Source organism: Podarcis vaucheri (assembly GCF_965113315.1).
Source record: "Podarcis vaucheri genome assembly, chromosome: 10".
NCBI lineage: Eukaryota > Metazoa > Chordata > Lepidosauria > Squamata > Lacertidae > Podarcis > Podarcis vaucheri.
In genome coordinates this window covers 41734877-41750387 of record NC_138748.1, presented here as the reverse complement: position 1 = coordinate 41750387, position 15511 = coordinate 41734877, and the positions used below count along the sequence as shown (strand labels likewise).

At 43.2% G+C, this 15511-nt stretch overlaps 2 protein-coding genes across 6 annotated transcripts in view; one reads left to right on the top strand and one right to left on the bottom strand.

Annotated features, from left to right (window-relative positions):
- Positions 1-15511, top strand: part of GSG1 (germ cell associated 1) — a 112086-nt gene that overhangs the window by 25841 nt on the left and 70734 nt on the right. For 2 of the 4 annotated variants that reach the window (XM_082240034.1, XM_082240035.1), the window contains exon 2: positions 14741-14841. The exons of the other annotated variants lie outside the window; for them this stretch is intronic. The gene's annotated coding sequence lies outside the window, so the exon portion shown is untranslated. The remainder of the gene's footprint in view (positions 1-14740; positions 14842-15511) is intronic. 4 annotated transcript variants of the gene reach the window in all.
- The window catches only part of EMP1 (epithelial membrane protein 1), a 30491-nt gene continuing 18993 nt past the window's right edge, over positions 4014-15511 (bottom strand). The window contains exons 2-5 of one of the 2 annotated variants that reach the window (XM_082240054.1): positions 13745-13863; positions 5880-5988; positions 5619-5759; positions 4014-4478 (exon numbers count right to left, since the gene is read on the bottom strand). In XM_082240054.1, the coding sequence (XP_082096180.1) occupies positions 4318-4478; positions 5619-5759; positions 5880-5988; positions 13745-13822 (489 nt within the window). In that variant the 5' untranslated portion in view covers positions 13823-13863 and the 3' untranslated portion in view covers positions 4014-4317. Of the gene's footprint in view, positions 4479-5618; positions 5760-5879; positions 5989-13744; positions 13867-15511 lie in introns of both variants that reach the window. The other variant, XM_082240053.1, reaches the window with a different exon arrangement.

Sequence of the window (15511 nt, the reverse complement as noted above, 5' to 3'; positions counted from 1 at the left end):
ATGGTTCTTGTGGCTTGTTGGTTACCCACAAGACCTCACTCTTGCTGCTTGACCAAGGAACAGCTTCTAAACAAACACTAACTTTACTACACACCCTGAGCTTGTCTTCTTAACTAATTCTGTTCCAAAACCTGTCCCAGGCTTCTAATGCTAATTGTGCATATATATTTGATGAGGCATGCCTGTCTCCTTCTCTGTTTCCTTCTGTCCTGCTGAGGAAGCCACAGATCATAAATCTCCACTAAAATACATTCCTATATACCTGAAGGAGCATCTCCACCCCCATCGTTCAACCCCGACACAGAGGTCTAGTTACAGAGAACCAGGCAGAGAGCCTTCTTGGTAGTGGCGCCCACCCTGTGGAATGCCTTCCCATCAGATGTCAAGGAAATAAACAACTATATGACATTTAGAAGACATCTGAAGGCAGCCCTGTTTAGGGAAGTTTTTAATGACTGATGTTTTAATATATTTTCAATCTTTTGCTGGAAGCCGCCCAGAGTGGCTGCAGAGACCCAGCCAGATGGGTGGGGTAGAAATAAATTATTATTACTATTATTACTGTACCTTTGTGGATGAGAGCAGATTGCCTTGCCCAGAACTGGATCTTCCAAATTTGATAGTCTGCACTGATTGCATAGAAGAGATCTATACAATGGTATGCACTTAAACCAGTTCAGAATGTGTTGTTGCTTTCATTCTCCAAGAAACGAAGAAATTTCACCACATGCTTCAACACGCAGCGCTCAGAAGGTGCAGAGGGTAGTGTTTTTGCCAAGGTAGTTGGCAAAGAGATAGAGATGGGGTTGAGGACAATGGGAAGAGCTTGAGGGTTGGAGCTATGAGCACTTGGGGCCAAGAATTAACCACCCCTTATAATTATGAATATGAGATTTTGCAATTTAACCTTTTTTTTTGCATGTGGGTGGGGCAGGGGAGATCCATGCAGTGGTATTGAGTGGATTGTATTGAAAGGTGCCCATATGGAAGCAGAAGATGTCTCCTGCTGTTTCACACCTAACCTGGAATGCTGCCTGAGTTCCCTTCAGAAAGCTTGGAAGCAAATTCAAAGCCATTCTTCCATTTGTGCAAACTCCTGTGCCTTGGAAACATGAGAACCTGCTGATTATAGAACTGTATGAATTCATCGGCTAATTCTTGCACAAGCCTTTACAAAACAATGCTAGAGGCTATTTTTGTTTATAACACTAAGTGTTACCTTCATAATTATAGCCAACGTGATTTCTCCCTGTTGCCCAAAACAATAAATCCCATAACTTGGGTGTGGTTCACAAGCAGCAGTTTTCCATATTTGACTTTTGTTCTCCTCTTAATAATCCAAAAATGAAATTCATTTGAATTATTTAAGGGCACACTGGTTCTTTTGGGCCTTACAGGCAGCGTGGGACGCGGGTGGCACTGTGGTCTAAACCACTGAGCCTCTTGGGCTTTGCCGATCAGAAGGTTGGCGGTTCGAATCCCCGTGACGGGATGAGCTCCCGTTGCTCTGCCCCAGCTCCAGCAAACCTAGCAGTTCAAAAGCACACCAGTGCAAATAGATAAATAGATACTGATGCGGCAGGAAGGTAAACGGCATTTCCGTGCACTCTGGCTTCCATCACAGTGTTCCGTTGTGCCAGAAGCAGTTTAGTTATGCTGGCCACATGACCCAGAAAGCTGTCTGTGGACAAACGCCACCTCCCTCAGCCTGAAAGCGAGATGAGCGCCACAACCACATAGTCGCCCTTGACTGGACTTAACCATCCAGGGGTCCTTTACCTTTTTTACCTTACAGGCAGCAACAAACCTCCTGGAGTTTTGAATAGAAAACCAAGGAATGGTTAACACCTCCTTATCTTAACTGCTACATCAACATAATTGTAGGCATTGTGTTACAAAACAAGAGTGAAACCTCTTATTTAACAACACAATACTTTGAAGCCATTAAGCTTGGGACTCATGAAATCTGGGCCCTCAAAAAACATGTGTGGGGAGACTAAAGGTGTAGCATTACAGACCCCAAATATCTTGAGGAGATTTTGGTCCACCAGTATCACGAGGTAGGCTTTGAAATTATTAGTTTTGAAAAACACAGTACATTGGCTTTGCTTTTGCTTTGGTTTGTAGCTTTTGGCATACTCTCACAATGTATTTTAAACTTCCCCTCACAGCCACAAGGACTAGAGGCCTGAAATTCTCCATGCTGCACAAAAGATCTGTGGTTTCTGCACCACTACCAGCACCACTGACCTGTGGTTTACACTGTAGTTGCCTTGGTTTAAGTGATACAGTGATACCTCGGTTTAAGAACAGTCCTGTTTAAGAACGATTTGGTTTATGAACTTCACAAAACAGGAAGTAGTGTCCCGGTTTGAGAACTTTACCTAGGTCTAATAATGGAATCTGAACTGTGGAAGGGCAACAGCAGCAGAAGGCCTCATTAGGGAAAGCACACCTCGGTTTAAGAATGGTTTTGGTTTAAGAACGGACTTCTGGAACAGATTAAGTTCATCAGCCGAGGTACCACTGTACTCTACATGCGTTGTAGCCTTTATATTCTGCTAGCTCCTGACATCGGTCCTCTGAATTACCCAGCCAGCCCATATTTGAAATCAAACTTGATACAGCCAGGGGAAAAGAACAACATTCATACATGGGAGAAAGAAATCAATTCCAGCAAGACTCTTTGTTTCTGATAACGGGAACTGGATTATTGTCATTTTTGTCTTTAATATATCCCTACAGTTAGGAATGGTTGTATCAAAATATTTACAAAGACCACACACGAAACAAACTTCAAGAAACAGCAAGTACAATAGAAAGATGTAGCCACCAAATTACAAAAGTTGTACATGGGGGTGGGTGGGAGAATGTAACAAAAGAAAGAAGAAAAATACTGTTGATACTAAACTTGCAGCCTTGAATTTGTCTCTCCCTGTTTCATGTGACTGGAGTGGAGCAAGGCAGTGAGAGCGACAGCCTCTTAACGTTCATAGTTTCCACGCATTATCCTAAGTGATCTAAATGGCAAGACCAAAAGGGTTGAAAACCCTGATGCAGACAGTCACAATGACATAATAATTCTTTCCATTTCCTGCTTGGCCTTTGGTTTGCAACATTTAATTAGCTGAACTACTTCTCATGCCCTGGGAGATGTTATATGAGATGATGGCATGGGGGCGGGGAGTGAGGAATTAAAACCAACACAACAGAGAGAAGGCCTCTCTCCGATTCCATTCAGCTACGCAGAATCCTGTGTCTGGAGCACTGCTCTAAGTCATATGCAACATTTCTTGTGGGATATAAGGTCTGCTGCCTTGGGCATGGTTTACCGCAGAAAAGCAGCAAACAAATAAATGGGTGATAGTTAGTTTAAGGCTTTTCTAAGGTATACATTATAGTGCCAAGGCAAGTCTGATATTATAAAACCCTATTCTAAAAAACAACCCCCAACCCTATTCTATGTGACAACCAAGAGAAAGTTGCCTGTTGCCTATAGATGAAAAAAAATAAAAATCCAATTTGGTGCTTGGTCCCATAAGCCTAAGTTGAATGCCTCAAAAGATCTGACTGCAAGCAGACCTTTCAAACTTACTGCTTGTTGAATACACACATCACAGACCTAACCATTTGGTGGCAACATGGGGGCTCCATCTGATCTTCCTAGTGCAGCTGCGTTAAATAGGTAACACCGTGGGCTCAAATGGAAAGTCACACTCTAATGACATTCATCAGAGCCCTAATAACTTTATTCCACATAATTAAGGTTTTAATGCTGGAATTTGGCTTTATGTCAGTCAAGGCATGCCTATGTTGTATGTCATTTGCTTGTCAAGTAAAGGGAGGCAGGGTTCTGCCCCAGCGTCCCTGACATGCTCAGCCCTTGTCCCAGCACTACACCTTCCAGATTGAATGGGAATGTTCTCCCCAGTGGAAATCACTGGGAAGCATATCATAGCTGCTAAAATTTAAGGAAGAAAGCTGCACCTTATAACTTTTCCAGATTTTCTGAAGTGAGGCAGAACCTCAAGGTCCTTTAAGATGGGATGCACGTGTTAGTTTCTGAGAAAAGAGATAAGATCTGGCTATTTGGTTCTTCAAGCACATTCCTGGTGTCAGGATCCGTGACAGTGGAAAGTCTATTGCTCAATCTCTCTCCCTCTCTCCCTGATTTATTTCTGTGATTGGGCACGTTAGGTGAGCAGTGTATGGATTCATGTCTTTGGGCAAACAGTTCTCATAGCAAAGCAACCTCGCATCCCTCCCACAAGCCCCCCATATTTCCAATCTGCCCTCCCAGTTTCTCCCCTGCTCCCCTCATTTCTTTCTGAGCACAAGATACAGAATCCCAACGATGAAACTGAAGCAGAAGCAGATCCAGGCAAGTATGAAGGAGTAGCCGTGGTGGTCTAGACTGCTTTTGAAGTATTGTGGAAATCGGGCCGTGTAGATGGAGACGGAGATCAGAATGAACAGCCCTGAGGAGGGAAAGAAAGAATAAACCTTTGGTCCATCCAAATGATCTCAAGTGACTCCTTTTCAACATGAATTCTGCTTCTAGCCCAAAGATCGTCATGAATAGCACCCACTGCCCCATGATTATCTCAGTAATTTACTTGGAGAGGCATGTACAGGAGGCACTTATGTACCAGGCACACAGCCAGCAAGGGAGCCCAGGTTCTGAGTTTTCATTTAATACAAAAAGTAAGTCTCTAGCCTTCGTAGAAAGAAAGTTATGAGGCAAAATGTGCATGCACCCTTCTAACTGATTTCTGTGAAATGAGCCAGAATGAGTGCTCCTGCCTTGCAATACTTTTAGCTAAGTAGTGAAGTAGGTGCTGTGATTTATGTGTGAGTTGTTTAGTCAGCAGGAGACAGGAATACCTGAGGTTTTCCTATCCCCTTTTATTTCACTTTTCCTACTTCTGAATACTTTTCTAGTTCTTAGAATCTTTGTAGTTAGCACTTCCTTTCCCCCCAGCAAGACAGGATGCACTGATGTGGTTTAATCTAAGATCAGGTACTGTACTCCCTAGAAGTTCTTTCCTGGAAATACCAGCACACAGTAAGTGTGGGTGGATATTAAGTTGTTCCCTGTGGCATGGCAAATGCAAAAGGTGGAAACTTTGCAAAGAGGCTTGGACGTGTCTCCTGCTATGCAGTAGCTAAAGACAAGGCACTCGTTAAGAATTTACTGTATAGTTAACTGACAGAACAATGGTATTCCTTTCAACTCAGGAGTAAGTCTCTTTGTGTTTTAATTGTGCTTATTCCAAAGTAGATGAGTACAAGATTGTAGTCAAGTTTTGGGTTTAGGGTTGGCACTGGGGAAAAGAAGGGTTTTTATGCAGGCAGAAATTCCATAGGCTAAGCTTTTTCTAGTTTGAAATACAGGGGGAACTTCACCGGTTCAAATTTTGTTACATGGGCGGCCAGCAATTTAATTTTGGACGCTGTACCCCCAGGCAAAAGAGGACATAGATCAGGTCAAAATTTCCAAAGAACAAATTCCTTCAGCTTCCCTAATTGTAACCAACCTGAGCCCATGGGAAATAATTCACAATTCCTGTGAGAGCATAGCAAAACAAAGCAGCACATTCTGCATGGGCCTCACTTACAGCAAACCAGCATAATGGCTCCTGTCATGTAGAAGCGCTTTCCTTTCTCCATCGTGAAGAGCTGCACCACAAACATGACCAGGGAGACAAAGGAGAAGATGATGGCGAGGATCATGAAGGCTTGCACTGCCTTGAGTGCATCTAGTGACACACGGAAGAGAGAGAAAAAGGCGTGAGCATGAAGTCACAATCCTTGTCAAAATGCATGACTGTTGTTTTAAACAGTGCACATTACTCAGATGAAAGTAAATGGACCCTTACTGAGGTCGTCTTCTTCAAAACGAAGATCCTCGCAAACCCCGTTTATACACTGAAGCCACAGGCCTGAGGAGTTTGTTGCACCCGATTGAGCCTGACCTGCCATCCAGACCTAAAAGCAAAACAGAAGAGATGTGAATGTTTTTTTATTGCTTCCCTTCAAGGAAAGCAGCTTGCCAGGCTAAATCTAGAAAGGAAAACATCGGCGAGTTCAGCAATGCCCTTCTAGAAGTGTCACTATTCACAAGGTATTGTGATTTATATTATTATTATATCCAAAAATGGTTGCCTCTTTTTTTGTTTTTCTCAACAAAAAGGTTTCTGAGTTATACTGCCAGAAATCTGACATCAGTGTGCAACATGGAAAATGTGGATACATGTATGAACTTTTGCTCATTCAAACTGTTTGTGACAGGGGCGGGGGAATCGTTCACTCAAATTCAGAGGTGTACCTAGGCTCCCTTGCATACCTGGCAAGGAGCTGCATCAGCACCTCTGAAGCCAGGAGAGATCATGGACCAGAAATGGAAAAGTTTGCTTTTTTCACCTTTCACGCTCCACTAGCGACTTCATCCACAGCCATTGAGGTCAGGTGTGCTCTGCTCCACCTCCCCTCCTCCTCCTCCTCCATTGGTCCATCTATCTGCCTGTCTGCCTCCCTCACACTGCTCACTGATTTCCCTTCTGCTCCTTCCCTCCCCCTTTCCTCCTCCTGTAACTCTTACCTGCTCTCTTCATATTTCTTCTCTCCAAGCTCCACTGGGCACTCCACTCACAATTCTAATAGCACCACTGGTCGACTGGGGAGGAGATCCCACACGGCTACTGCAATGACCCATGCCAGTGACCCAAAATACTCCGCCAAGATGCCCAGAGGAGCCTGCATACCTCACCCAGAGAAGCATGCCAGGGAGTGTGGGGATGGGTGGCCTTGCACTTGTGCCCTTGCCAGGCGCCAACCTAGCCAACCCCTAGGTACATTCTGCTCAAATACTGATGTGAAGTTAAGCACACAAAAAATATCACAAAAGTAGAGTCAATAATATGAGCAGAATAGAAATTTTTAATATAGTAGCAAACACACAGGAAAATAATAATAAAAAGCAGAGTTCCGTGGGTCAGAAATGATGGAGATGTAGCCAAATACTTTTCTAGGAGGAAAAGTAAGATGTGGCTTTCAGCTGATTCGTGTGAGATTCAAAAAGGCTTGGGAAATATTGTTGGACTCCAAGTCCCATCATCAGTCCCAGCCAAAATAGCCAATGATCAGGAGAGATGGGAGATGAAAAAAGCAACATCTGTAGATGACCACATATTAGCCCACCCTCCCCACCCCCCACTCTAGGAATGATTACTCAGAAGCTCTGAGAAGATCATTTGGCACATCTCATGAACAGTCCTCCAAATGAATCATCTGTATGATGCCGGCTTGGACAGAAGTTTTTATTATTTGTGATGGATTGTTATTGTTCTGCGATGAATTTTTTATTGAAAGCCCCTTGGGATAATTTAATAGAAAAGCAGTATATAAATATTTTAAATAAATGCATAAATAATAAAGAAGTATCTGGAAATTATGCCGCAGCATGAGGGTTATGATCTGAATCCATGAGACGTGCCATTCCGTAATCTGTTGGCAGATGTGTGTGATTTTGAAAAGGTGACGGGTGGATGACCTTTTTCAGAGGCTGTTGCTTAAGTGCTCCTTATGACTTGCTTTTGTCTGTGGTGGCTGTTGGGGAACTCTTGCAACTAGCAAGCTGAAAATCTATCCTTTTGTTCTGTTTATCTTTGAATGTCAGTCTTCAGCTTTTTCAGACCCAGATCTACTTGGAAGCCAAACATACATTTGGGCACTGGAGGAGGAAGGGGGTTGCGGTGGGTGCAGCCTGCCCTGGGTGTCATCCCTGAGGGGGGTGACATCACCAGCCCCCCCCCCAGGATGCTCGCCCTGCCCTCACAGGCAGCTAGCCCCATGTATGCTGCTCCGGGTGCTAGAGCAGCTATCTCCGCCTCTGCATCTGGGGACCTATTTCTTCATTTATTTATTTTACCATATATTTATATGGTGGTGATAATGGTGGTGCTGTGATTCACCAATGTCTCAGATCATTTCTGGAGATGGGCATCTAACTCTTGGAATCACTCTAGATGTGCTGCATGGTTCAATGGATGTGGGCTCCCATTGGATCACATTTCTGACAAGGCCCTTAAACAGTCCTTGTAGCTGGTTATCCATGATGTATATAAGGGTATCCCGGCATTCTTCCCAAGTTCAGTGCCTTGCTGAAAGGGCAAGAAGCTGCTTCTGAAAAGGTAATCATTTTCTGGGAGTGACTATAATCTTCCCAAGCCTCTCTCCGGGCAGTACACAGACCACAGACGTCTGTTCCCTCGGATCTCCGCTGAGACAGGAATTGTGCCAAACTCTGGAACAACAGAGTGCTGAGAAAACTCGCTGCGGTTTCCTGATCTCTTTGGCTTCAGGAGGCCTTTCCTGTTGTTGTTCAATGTTTCCCAATGGCTTGTTTTTCAAAATAAATAAATGGCAGCCCGTTCTCAGACAGGACTATCCAGCAGGGGTCATCATAAACTAAAGCAAAGGAGCAGCTCTAGGTTAGCTTGAGCAGCCAAGAGCAGAATGCAGAAGGGTCTTTGCATTCTCAGGACAAGTCAGTGGTACCAGTTACTCCAAGTTAACTCTGAAATCAGCCCCAGCAAATCCAGTGGGGTTTACTTTGTAGTTAGCAGGCTTACTAATTCAGGACTGGGTGTAAGTCATTTAAACCACCAGTCTTCTCTAGACCATGTTCAACTGAGTCACCCCGGAGACATGGAAGGGCCTCATATAAATTTCTGCTTTTCTGATCCCAGATAAGCTTTTCAAATCCTTCACCAAAATTCCTAAAATGACACATACTTCCTGCATGCCCAAGGATTGCTTAATTGCAAAGGAAATTAGAGGGCAGGATTTATACCCCTTGATTGCTTATTTTGTGAAGACTGTGCTTATCATTCTATTTGCTACTGACATTTGTCTAATTAAGATCACGAGTTGCCTCGTAGTCCACAAGCTGCTTTGGGTCATTTTCAAATAGGTATCTAAAGTGTGTGACATAGACTGACCACAGTGGAGATTACTATACTCTGGAGCTAATCTTCCAACAATAGACTATCAACAGTATTGTAACTTGATTGAAGTAATCACAATTGTCTGCAATGGCAATAGAAATGATACTGGGAATTTCACCCCCAAGGAAAACCTGTTTGATGATGCACATCTGCTATTTATTGACCAATGGTGCAGGGTGGACATCACACCATATATAGGGCTTAGTTTGTCCATTCATTTTATGGGCTCACTTCTTTTGATCTGTGCAGCAAGTTGATGAAGATGAAGTATTTTGGTACTAAAACTAGTCCAAAAATGTAGGTCTTGGTCTTTGACTGTAAGGGCCTGCTCACATACCCAGCAGGGATGGTGGCAGCGGCGGACCCTTTCCCTATTTTCCAAGGATGTCCCTGATTTAGAGAAGCCATCCCGGTTTCTGATTTCATCCTAGAACATCCCGCTTTTCCTTAGGATGTCCCTATTTTCCTTGGAGAAATGTTGGAGGGTATGGAGTTATCTGAACCCTGAGCCATCTGAGGGCAATCCTGTACAGGGAAGGTTTTATAAACATTTAATGTTTTATTATGTTTTTATATATGTTGGAAGTTGGCCAGAGTGGCTGGGGCAACCGAGTAAGATGTGTGGGGTATAAATATTAAAATTATCTTTATGGCATGGCATATCCCTACTTTCATTGGAGAAATGTTGGAGGGTATGCAGTTGCAGGCAAAACCTTGACTTCTAGCCCATGCTGGTTTGTCCTAAGCATCTACCACCACACACATGTTGAAGATGCTGCCACTCAGATAGACATGAGAGAATCAGTTTGTTCTCGGTCTGTTTCACTTTCTTATGCACCGCCCCCCATAAGTCCCTTCTGTCTAGTTTTTGTATTAATCTTTTTTGGGGTTTTTTTAAAAAAGGAAATCTGCACAAACAAATTCCATTTAAATGTATTTCCCCTTCAAACATGCATTTTAAAACATATTTTGATTGGGGAACAGGATTGAGCCAAGAGGAACAACTTGGGTAGCGTGAAAGCCAATGAATATCTATGTTTCTGTCCATTCAGAAGATACTGATTGCATTGGAATTTGCAAAAATCAAATTCCTTAAGAGTCCGTCTGCTTAACCACAAATGTGCCAAGGGGTGTGCCTCCTAAAAGCCAAAGTGCTTATGTGGCAGCTGAAAAGGCAAGGAAGGCGAGAGTGTGTTAGTTCAGCAATTGAAGGGAAGAGGATGCAGTTGTGTTATTAAAGCCCAACGCAGACACTCTTCTTTCCAGGCACTTAAACCAGTTTCTCCAGAGGAACTGCTTAAGCAGCCTTAAACATTAGCTGGTAAAGCAATGATGCCAATAAGTTAGAAAGAACATCAGAGAGTGTATAGGAATATTTAAGCAGTTCCAACTTTACCTGTGCAAGTAATAATTTCTTGACTAGAAACACAATCAATCAGCTTGCTCCCAGCAGCTTGAAGCCAAGGGCAGCCTTGGCTACCCCTCTTCCTTTCCCTATTGATGTCACCTGATGCCCCCCAAATGCTTGGCTGGCAAGGGCTGATTGAAGTTGTAGGCCCAAACATCAGGGTGGCACCAAGTTGGGAAAGGCTGGTCTAGACCTCATGGAGAGATGAACAAATCACTGGGTCTGAATGGCACCCGCCCAAGAGTTCTGCTAAAATCAGCCTCCATCCCTGAGAAAAGGAAAATGGCCCACTTAATGCCAAATTTGAAAAAAGAGACAAATTATCCGCATTTAATGTCACTTCAGCCTGTGGCAAATTTAGGTTGATCTGGGGAGGATGGGTAGACTGAAGGACTTCCCTTTGGGGCAGGAGGTAGGGCACAGCTTTGAACAAGATGCTTTGTAGCCCTGTCTACTATGCGGCGCTTGAAACTCTCCATTCTCCATGTGTCATTGTGGGTTTTTGCAAAGAGGCACGATTGCTTGCTTTCCTGAAAAGCTCGGCCTTTCATGTTGCATTTGCTTATTATAGCTCACACTTCAGAGTGTCTAAGGAAATCTGAGTCAACCAAACCTTTGACTGTTAGCATCTTTAAAGTATCGGATAGCTGCATGTATGCAGGTAATAGACTTGCAGATATATTTTACAATCTGTTCTACTGGATTTGCAGACAATTCTCATTCATGGCACAACATCGTCTTTGATCTGAAAGCATCAGTTGCTGGATACAGCTAGCAGGAGCGCACATGTTGGCATAAACCCTTCCCTACCTATTCGTTTTAATCATCACACAGATCAACAGGATTTAGTGCAACCAGCCAAACATATATTCCTGATATTCTATTAATCATCTATTATTTTGTGTATGTCTTGGATGTAGGCAGGACTGATAAATAATGAACTGAAGCATCTAAAATGCTTCAGCCCAATCAGTTAAATAGCACGCGTTTTGTTTTTTGAAAGGGGATGTTCTGTAATAACATTTGAGGTGGATTTAGCTGTTCTGCTTTGAGAGTTTGGTGAAGACGAGAGTAGCCCTCTTCAGCTGCTATACTTCTTATTCTGGAATCTGCACTGTATGTGAGCACAGCCTTATGATGCCGTTTCTCCCCTTAACATCAGCACATGCAGCTCAAATGTTTGGAAGGAAGGAGGGAGCTTCCACATCTGCAGGCTCCTCACAGTTTAGATCAGGGGTCAGCAAACTTTTTCAGCAGGGGGCCAGTCCATTGTCCCTCAGACCTTGTGGGGGACCGGACTATATTTTGGAAAAAATACATATAATGAATTCCTATGCCCCACAAATAACCCAGAGATGCATTTTAAATAAAAGGACACATTCTACTCATGTAAAAACATTCTGATTCCTGGACCATTGGCGGGCTGGATTTAGAAGGCGATTGGGCCAGATCCGGGCCCCGGGCCTTGGTTTGCCTACCCATGTTCTAGATCCTTGAGCAATTGGGCTTACGAATCTTATGGAAGTCTATACATGCAAAGCTTCTCTCTCTTGCTTCCTCTGTAAAGGTCAATGCCAGGGGGAAGGGGGACTTGTGTGTTCTCCATAGCCATAAGCTTAATGCCTGAAGAGACCATTCATGGATATGCTGCCCCGTTGCCCTGCCAAGAGGTATGCATGTTACCCATATCTACTTTTGTCCACTAGGGAGCAGTACCATAATGAAACAATCATTCTAAGCAGAGAACAAATATTGGTTACAGCTTGTGGTTTGCTTGGGAGTGAAACTAACCAACCACGAGCTCAGGTTCACAAGTAATGCAAACCATAGCTTAACTCTTAGTAGTGTGGCAGCTCCAGGAGCAAGGGAAGAGCTAAGCTTTGCTTCATTTACTGTGCAACAGCCCACTTCCACGGTAAGTCAGTTTGATCTAGCATTGCATGTGAGGAAAGCCACTGAGTAAATGCTATAGGGGAATGTCCAAAATCTGCTCCGTGTCAAACCAAATCAACATTCAGGGCCTGAGAACTGAAGTGTTTTTGGACACCCACAAAATGCATCTGGGTTTGTCTGCACCCACATTCATATGATAGAAATCACAAATGTTGACACACATTGCAGCATATATAGCTATCTATCTAAGGTGGATTAAATTTTAATAGATAATTTTGATTATTTTTGTTATTTCTACTTGTTTTATGCTTTATTAATTTGTTTTATTAATTTTTAATTATTATTATTTAAAACATAAACTGTTTCCTTTTCTGCTGCCTCTCTTGATGTGCAGTTGAAAAATCAGAGAGACCCTGTAATCTTGTTAAGAGTGGGTTATAGCATTCTGGTTTGGGCAGGTGGGGATCAGTCTAGATTTCTATTACAAATCAATCACAGCGTTGAATAATACCCTCTAACTTCCTCTTGTACGTGGCTTTGCCCAAACACTTCATGAGAATATTTTCTAATTCCAGAAACAGACGAGTATGGAAATACTGTATAATTATATAGCAGACTGTCTGGCAGGTGGGATGGTAAAACACCTCAAAGCGATTATGTGCTAATTCCACTCACTCAACTGGTTTTTGAGTGGGGTGTGCCCGGGTGTTTCTCACTTCAGGACAGGAGTGTGAAAACACCACCATTTCATGCCTTTAGGCAGCCTTGAATGGCTGGTTTGTTTCAGTTGACAAATAGATAATGTCCCTCCATTTCTCAGGGTGCGACTTGTTGCAATAGGTTTCAAGGGCCAGTTATGCAAATAGAGGCACCTTAAGCCATATAAAATGCAAGGAAATTTTCTGATATTTTTTCTGGACGTGATTTGCCTTCTGTAGCTATATCAGCACAAAAGCCTATTGAATTAGCCCTTATCATAGGTGGTTGACTTGGATGGGACCAAGGAGATAGAAGCATAGAATCTTTGAGTTGGAACGGACTCTAAGAATCATCTAGTTCTAGTCCAACCCCCTGCAATGCAGGAATATGGAGCTGCTCCTAACGGGGATCAAACCTGCAACCTTTTAGTCCGGTTCCGTGTATGATCTGCAATACAGTGAAAGAAGGGCCTTGCCTACCCCACCTGCTGTGGGTCTGTTGTCAAACAGCATCTGCTGTTAGGAAGATTCTCCTAACGTTTAGCTGAAATCTGCTTCTGCCCCATAGATTCCAGGCCTATCCTCTGGAGTGTGCCTCCAAAGAATGGCCAGCACTTTCAGCATGAGAGCCTTTGATGCTTTTGTTCCCTTATTCTGTGTCAGACTGGAGGAGATCAAAAGGTCCTGTCCATGTTGCCCAAGGAACGGCCATTGGGGAAGTCTTGCTTGCTACTTACATTGGCAATGGTGGAGACAAAGAGCATGATGACCGTGGCAATGTGGACCACAAAAATACCAGCCAGTAGTACCAACATCTTGGTTCCTCACGGCAAGGGTCTCTCCAACGCAGAGAAGTCTACTGGGAAGAAAACAGAAAGACGGCAGCATATGAAACCCGGTGCTGAATCAAAAGAACATTGTTCTTTAAAAAATCACTGTGTATCTTCAAGAAATGAAAGGTAGTGACAAAATCAACACCTTGGTTCTGCAAATGCGAGCAAATCCTCTGTTTAATTACCCTGAAATGCTATTGAGGCACTGTAAGTACTGCAGCTCGTTTTTCAGGAAATTAAAAGCCGGTTTGTGGAGAAACGAGGGATGTGTAGAAAATTAGATTGAATGCGTTTACAGCTTCAAAGAAATTTTATAGGTATGAGAATTTTTAAAAGAAAAGATACACTTTTGAAATTACATGTTACCCCACCCTCCTTTTAAGGAGCTCAGGGTAGCTATGCGGTGTTCTCCCCCCATTTTATTCTCACCACAAGATCCTGCTCCACCATGATCTCCTGGTACTTCATATCTCAGCTTTGTGCTCCAAGCAAAAGGGTAAATGTCAGAGTCAAGAAGGGAAATTTGCTTGTCACATCCCTCAAAACATCCTTAAGCACATCACGTGTCTAGATGTTACATGGAGATGCCAAGATTGGATCTCCCAACATTATTTTCTTATTCTAAATGCATACAAGAGAAGGGGCAGTTTGGATCAGGGGTTATCCTGGCCCTAACACAATCTCATCATCACCCAACTTCACTACTTGCTATAAGCCATGGAGGGGAAAATATACAGGCACCCATATTGTGCCTGCATGTTTTCCCTTCTACAACCAATTAATTCAAGGGAGTGGCCTATCCTTGTATTACATCAGGACATTCCGTTGCTTCCCATGTTTCATGCAGTTTGCTCTACAATTTGGCTATGTGTTGTTTATTTGTTAATTTGTCTGTTTCAGATTTGTGTCTTGCCTTTCCCACCAAATGGTGTTCCAAACAGCTCACAGAAACAAGATGCACTTCAAAATACATGATAACAAATGAAAAACATTCATAAAAGGTAGGTAAAGCACATCAGTTAAAGCAAAACTGATTTAAAAAAACCACGTTCAATTGCAACATATTTACAATGGCCATAAAAACCTATGAGTTCAAAGGCCCGTATGAATAAAAACATTTTTGCCTGCTGACAGAAGGTCATCAGAGAAGGAATGATATAGGCCTCCCTTGGCATGACGTTACAGAACCTGGGAGCAGTAACCAAGAAGGCCCTCTCTTGAACTGCTACTGAACACGTGAGTCATCACATGCTCCCTATCACATGCTCTGGTCAATAGTCTGGCCATATCTCTGCAAAAGTCTCCTTGCCACCGCTGAATCTGGACACCCAGGACCAAATCCAGCCAAGCACCCAAATGGCAAACCTGAGACTTCAGGGGGAGGTTGAGCTAGGCTGCTGAATGCCTCCAAATACCAGTTCCAAGAGGTGATGTGGGATTCAGTAGATTGTGGTATAACAAGGGACTGGATATGTCTGATAGTGGGCCTGCTAAACAGTTTCTTGAAAAACCCAAGACCATACAATCTTCTGGTATCTCAGTCCTCTGTCTGTAAAATGGAAATAATAAGAGTTTGCTATTCTGTAGCTATGCTGTGAGTAAAAGGATATCTGTCTGTCAGTGCAGTGATATGCAGCAAGGGCATGGGATTTCTCCTGTGCAAAGCATCAT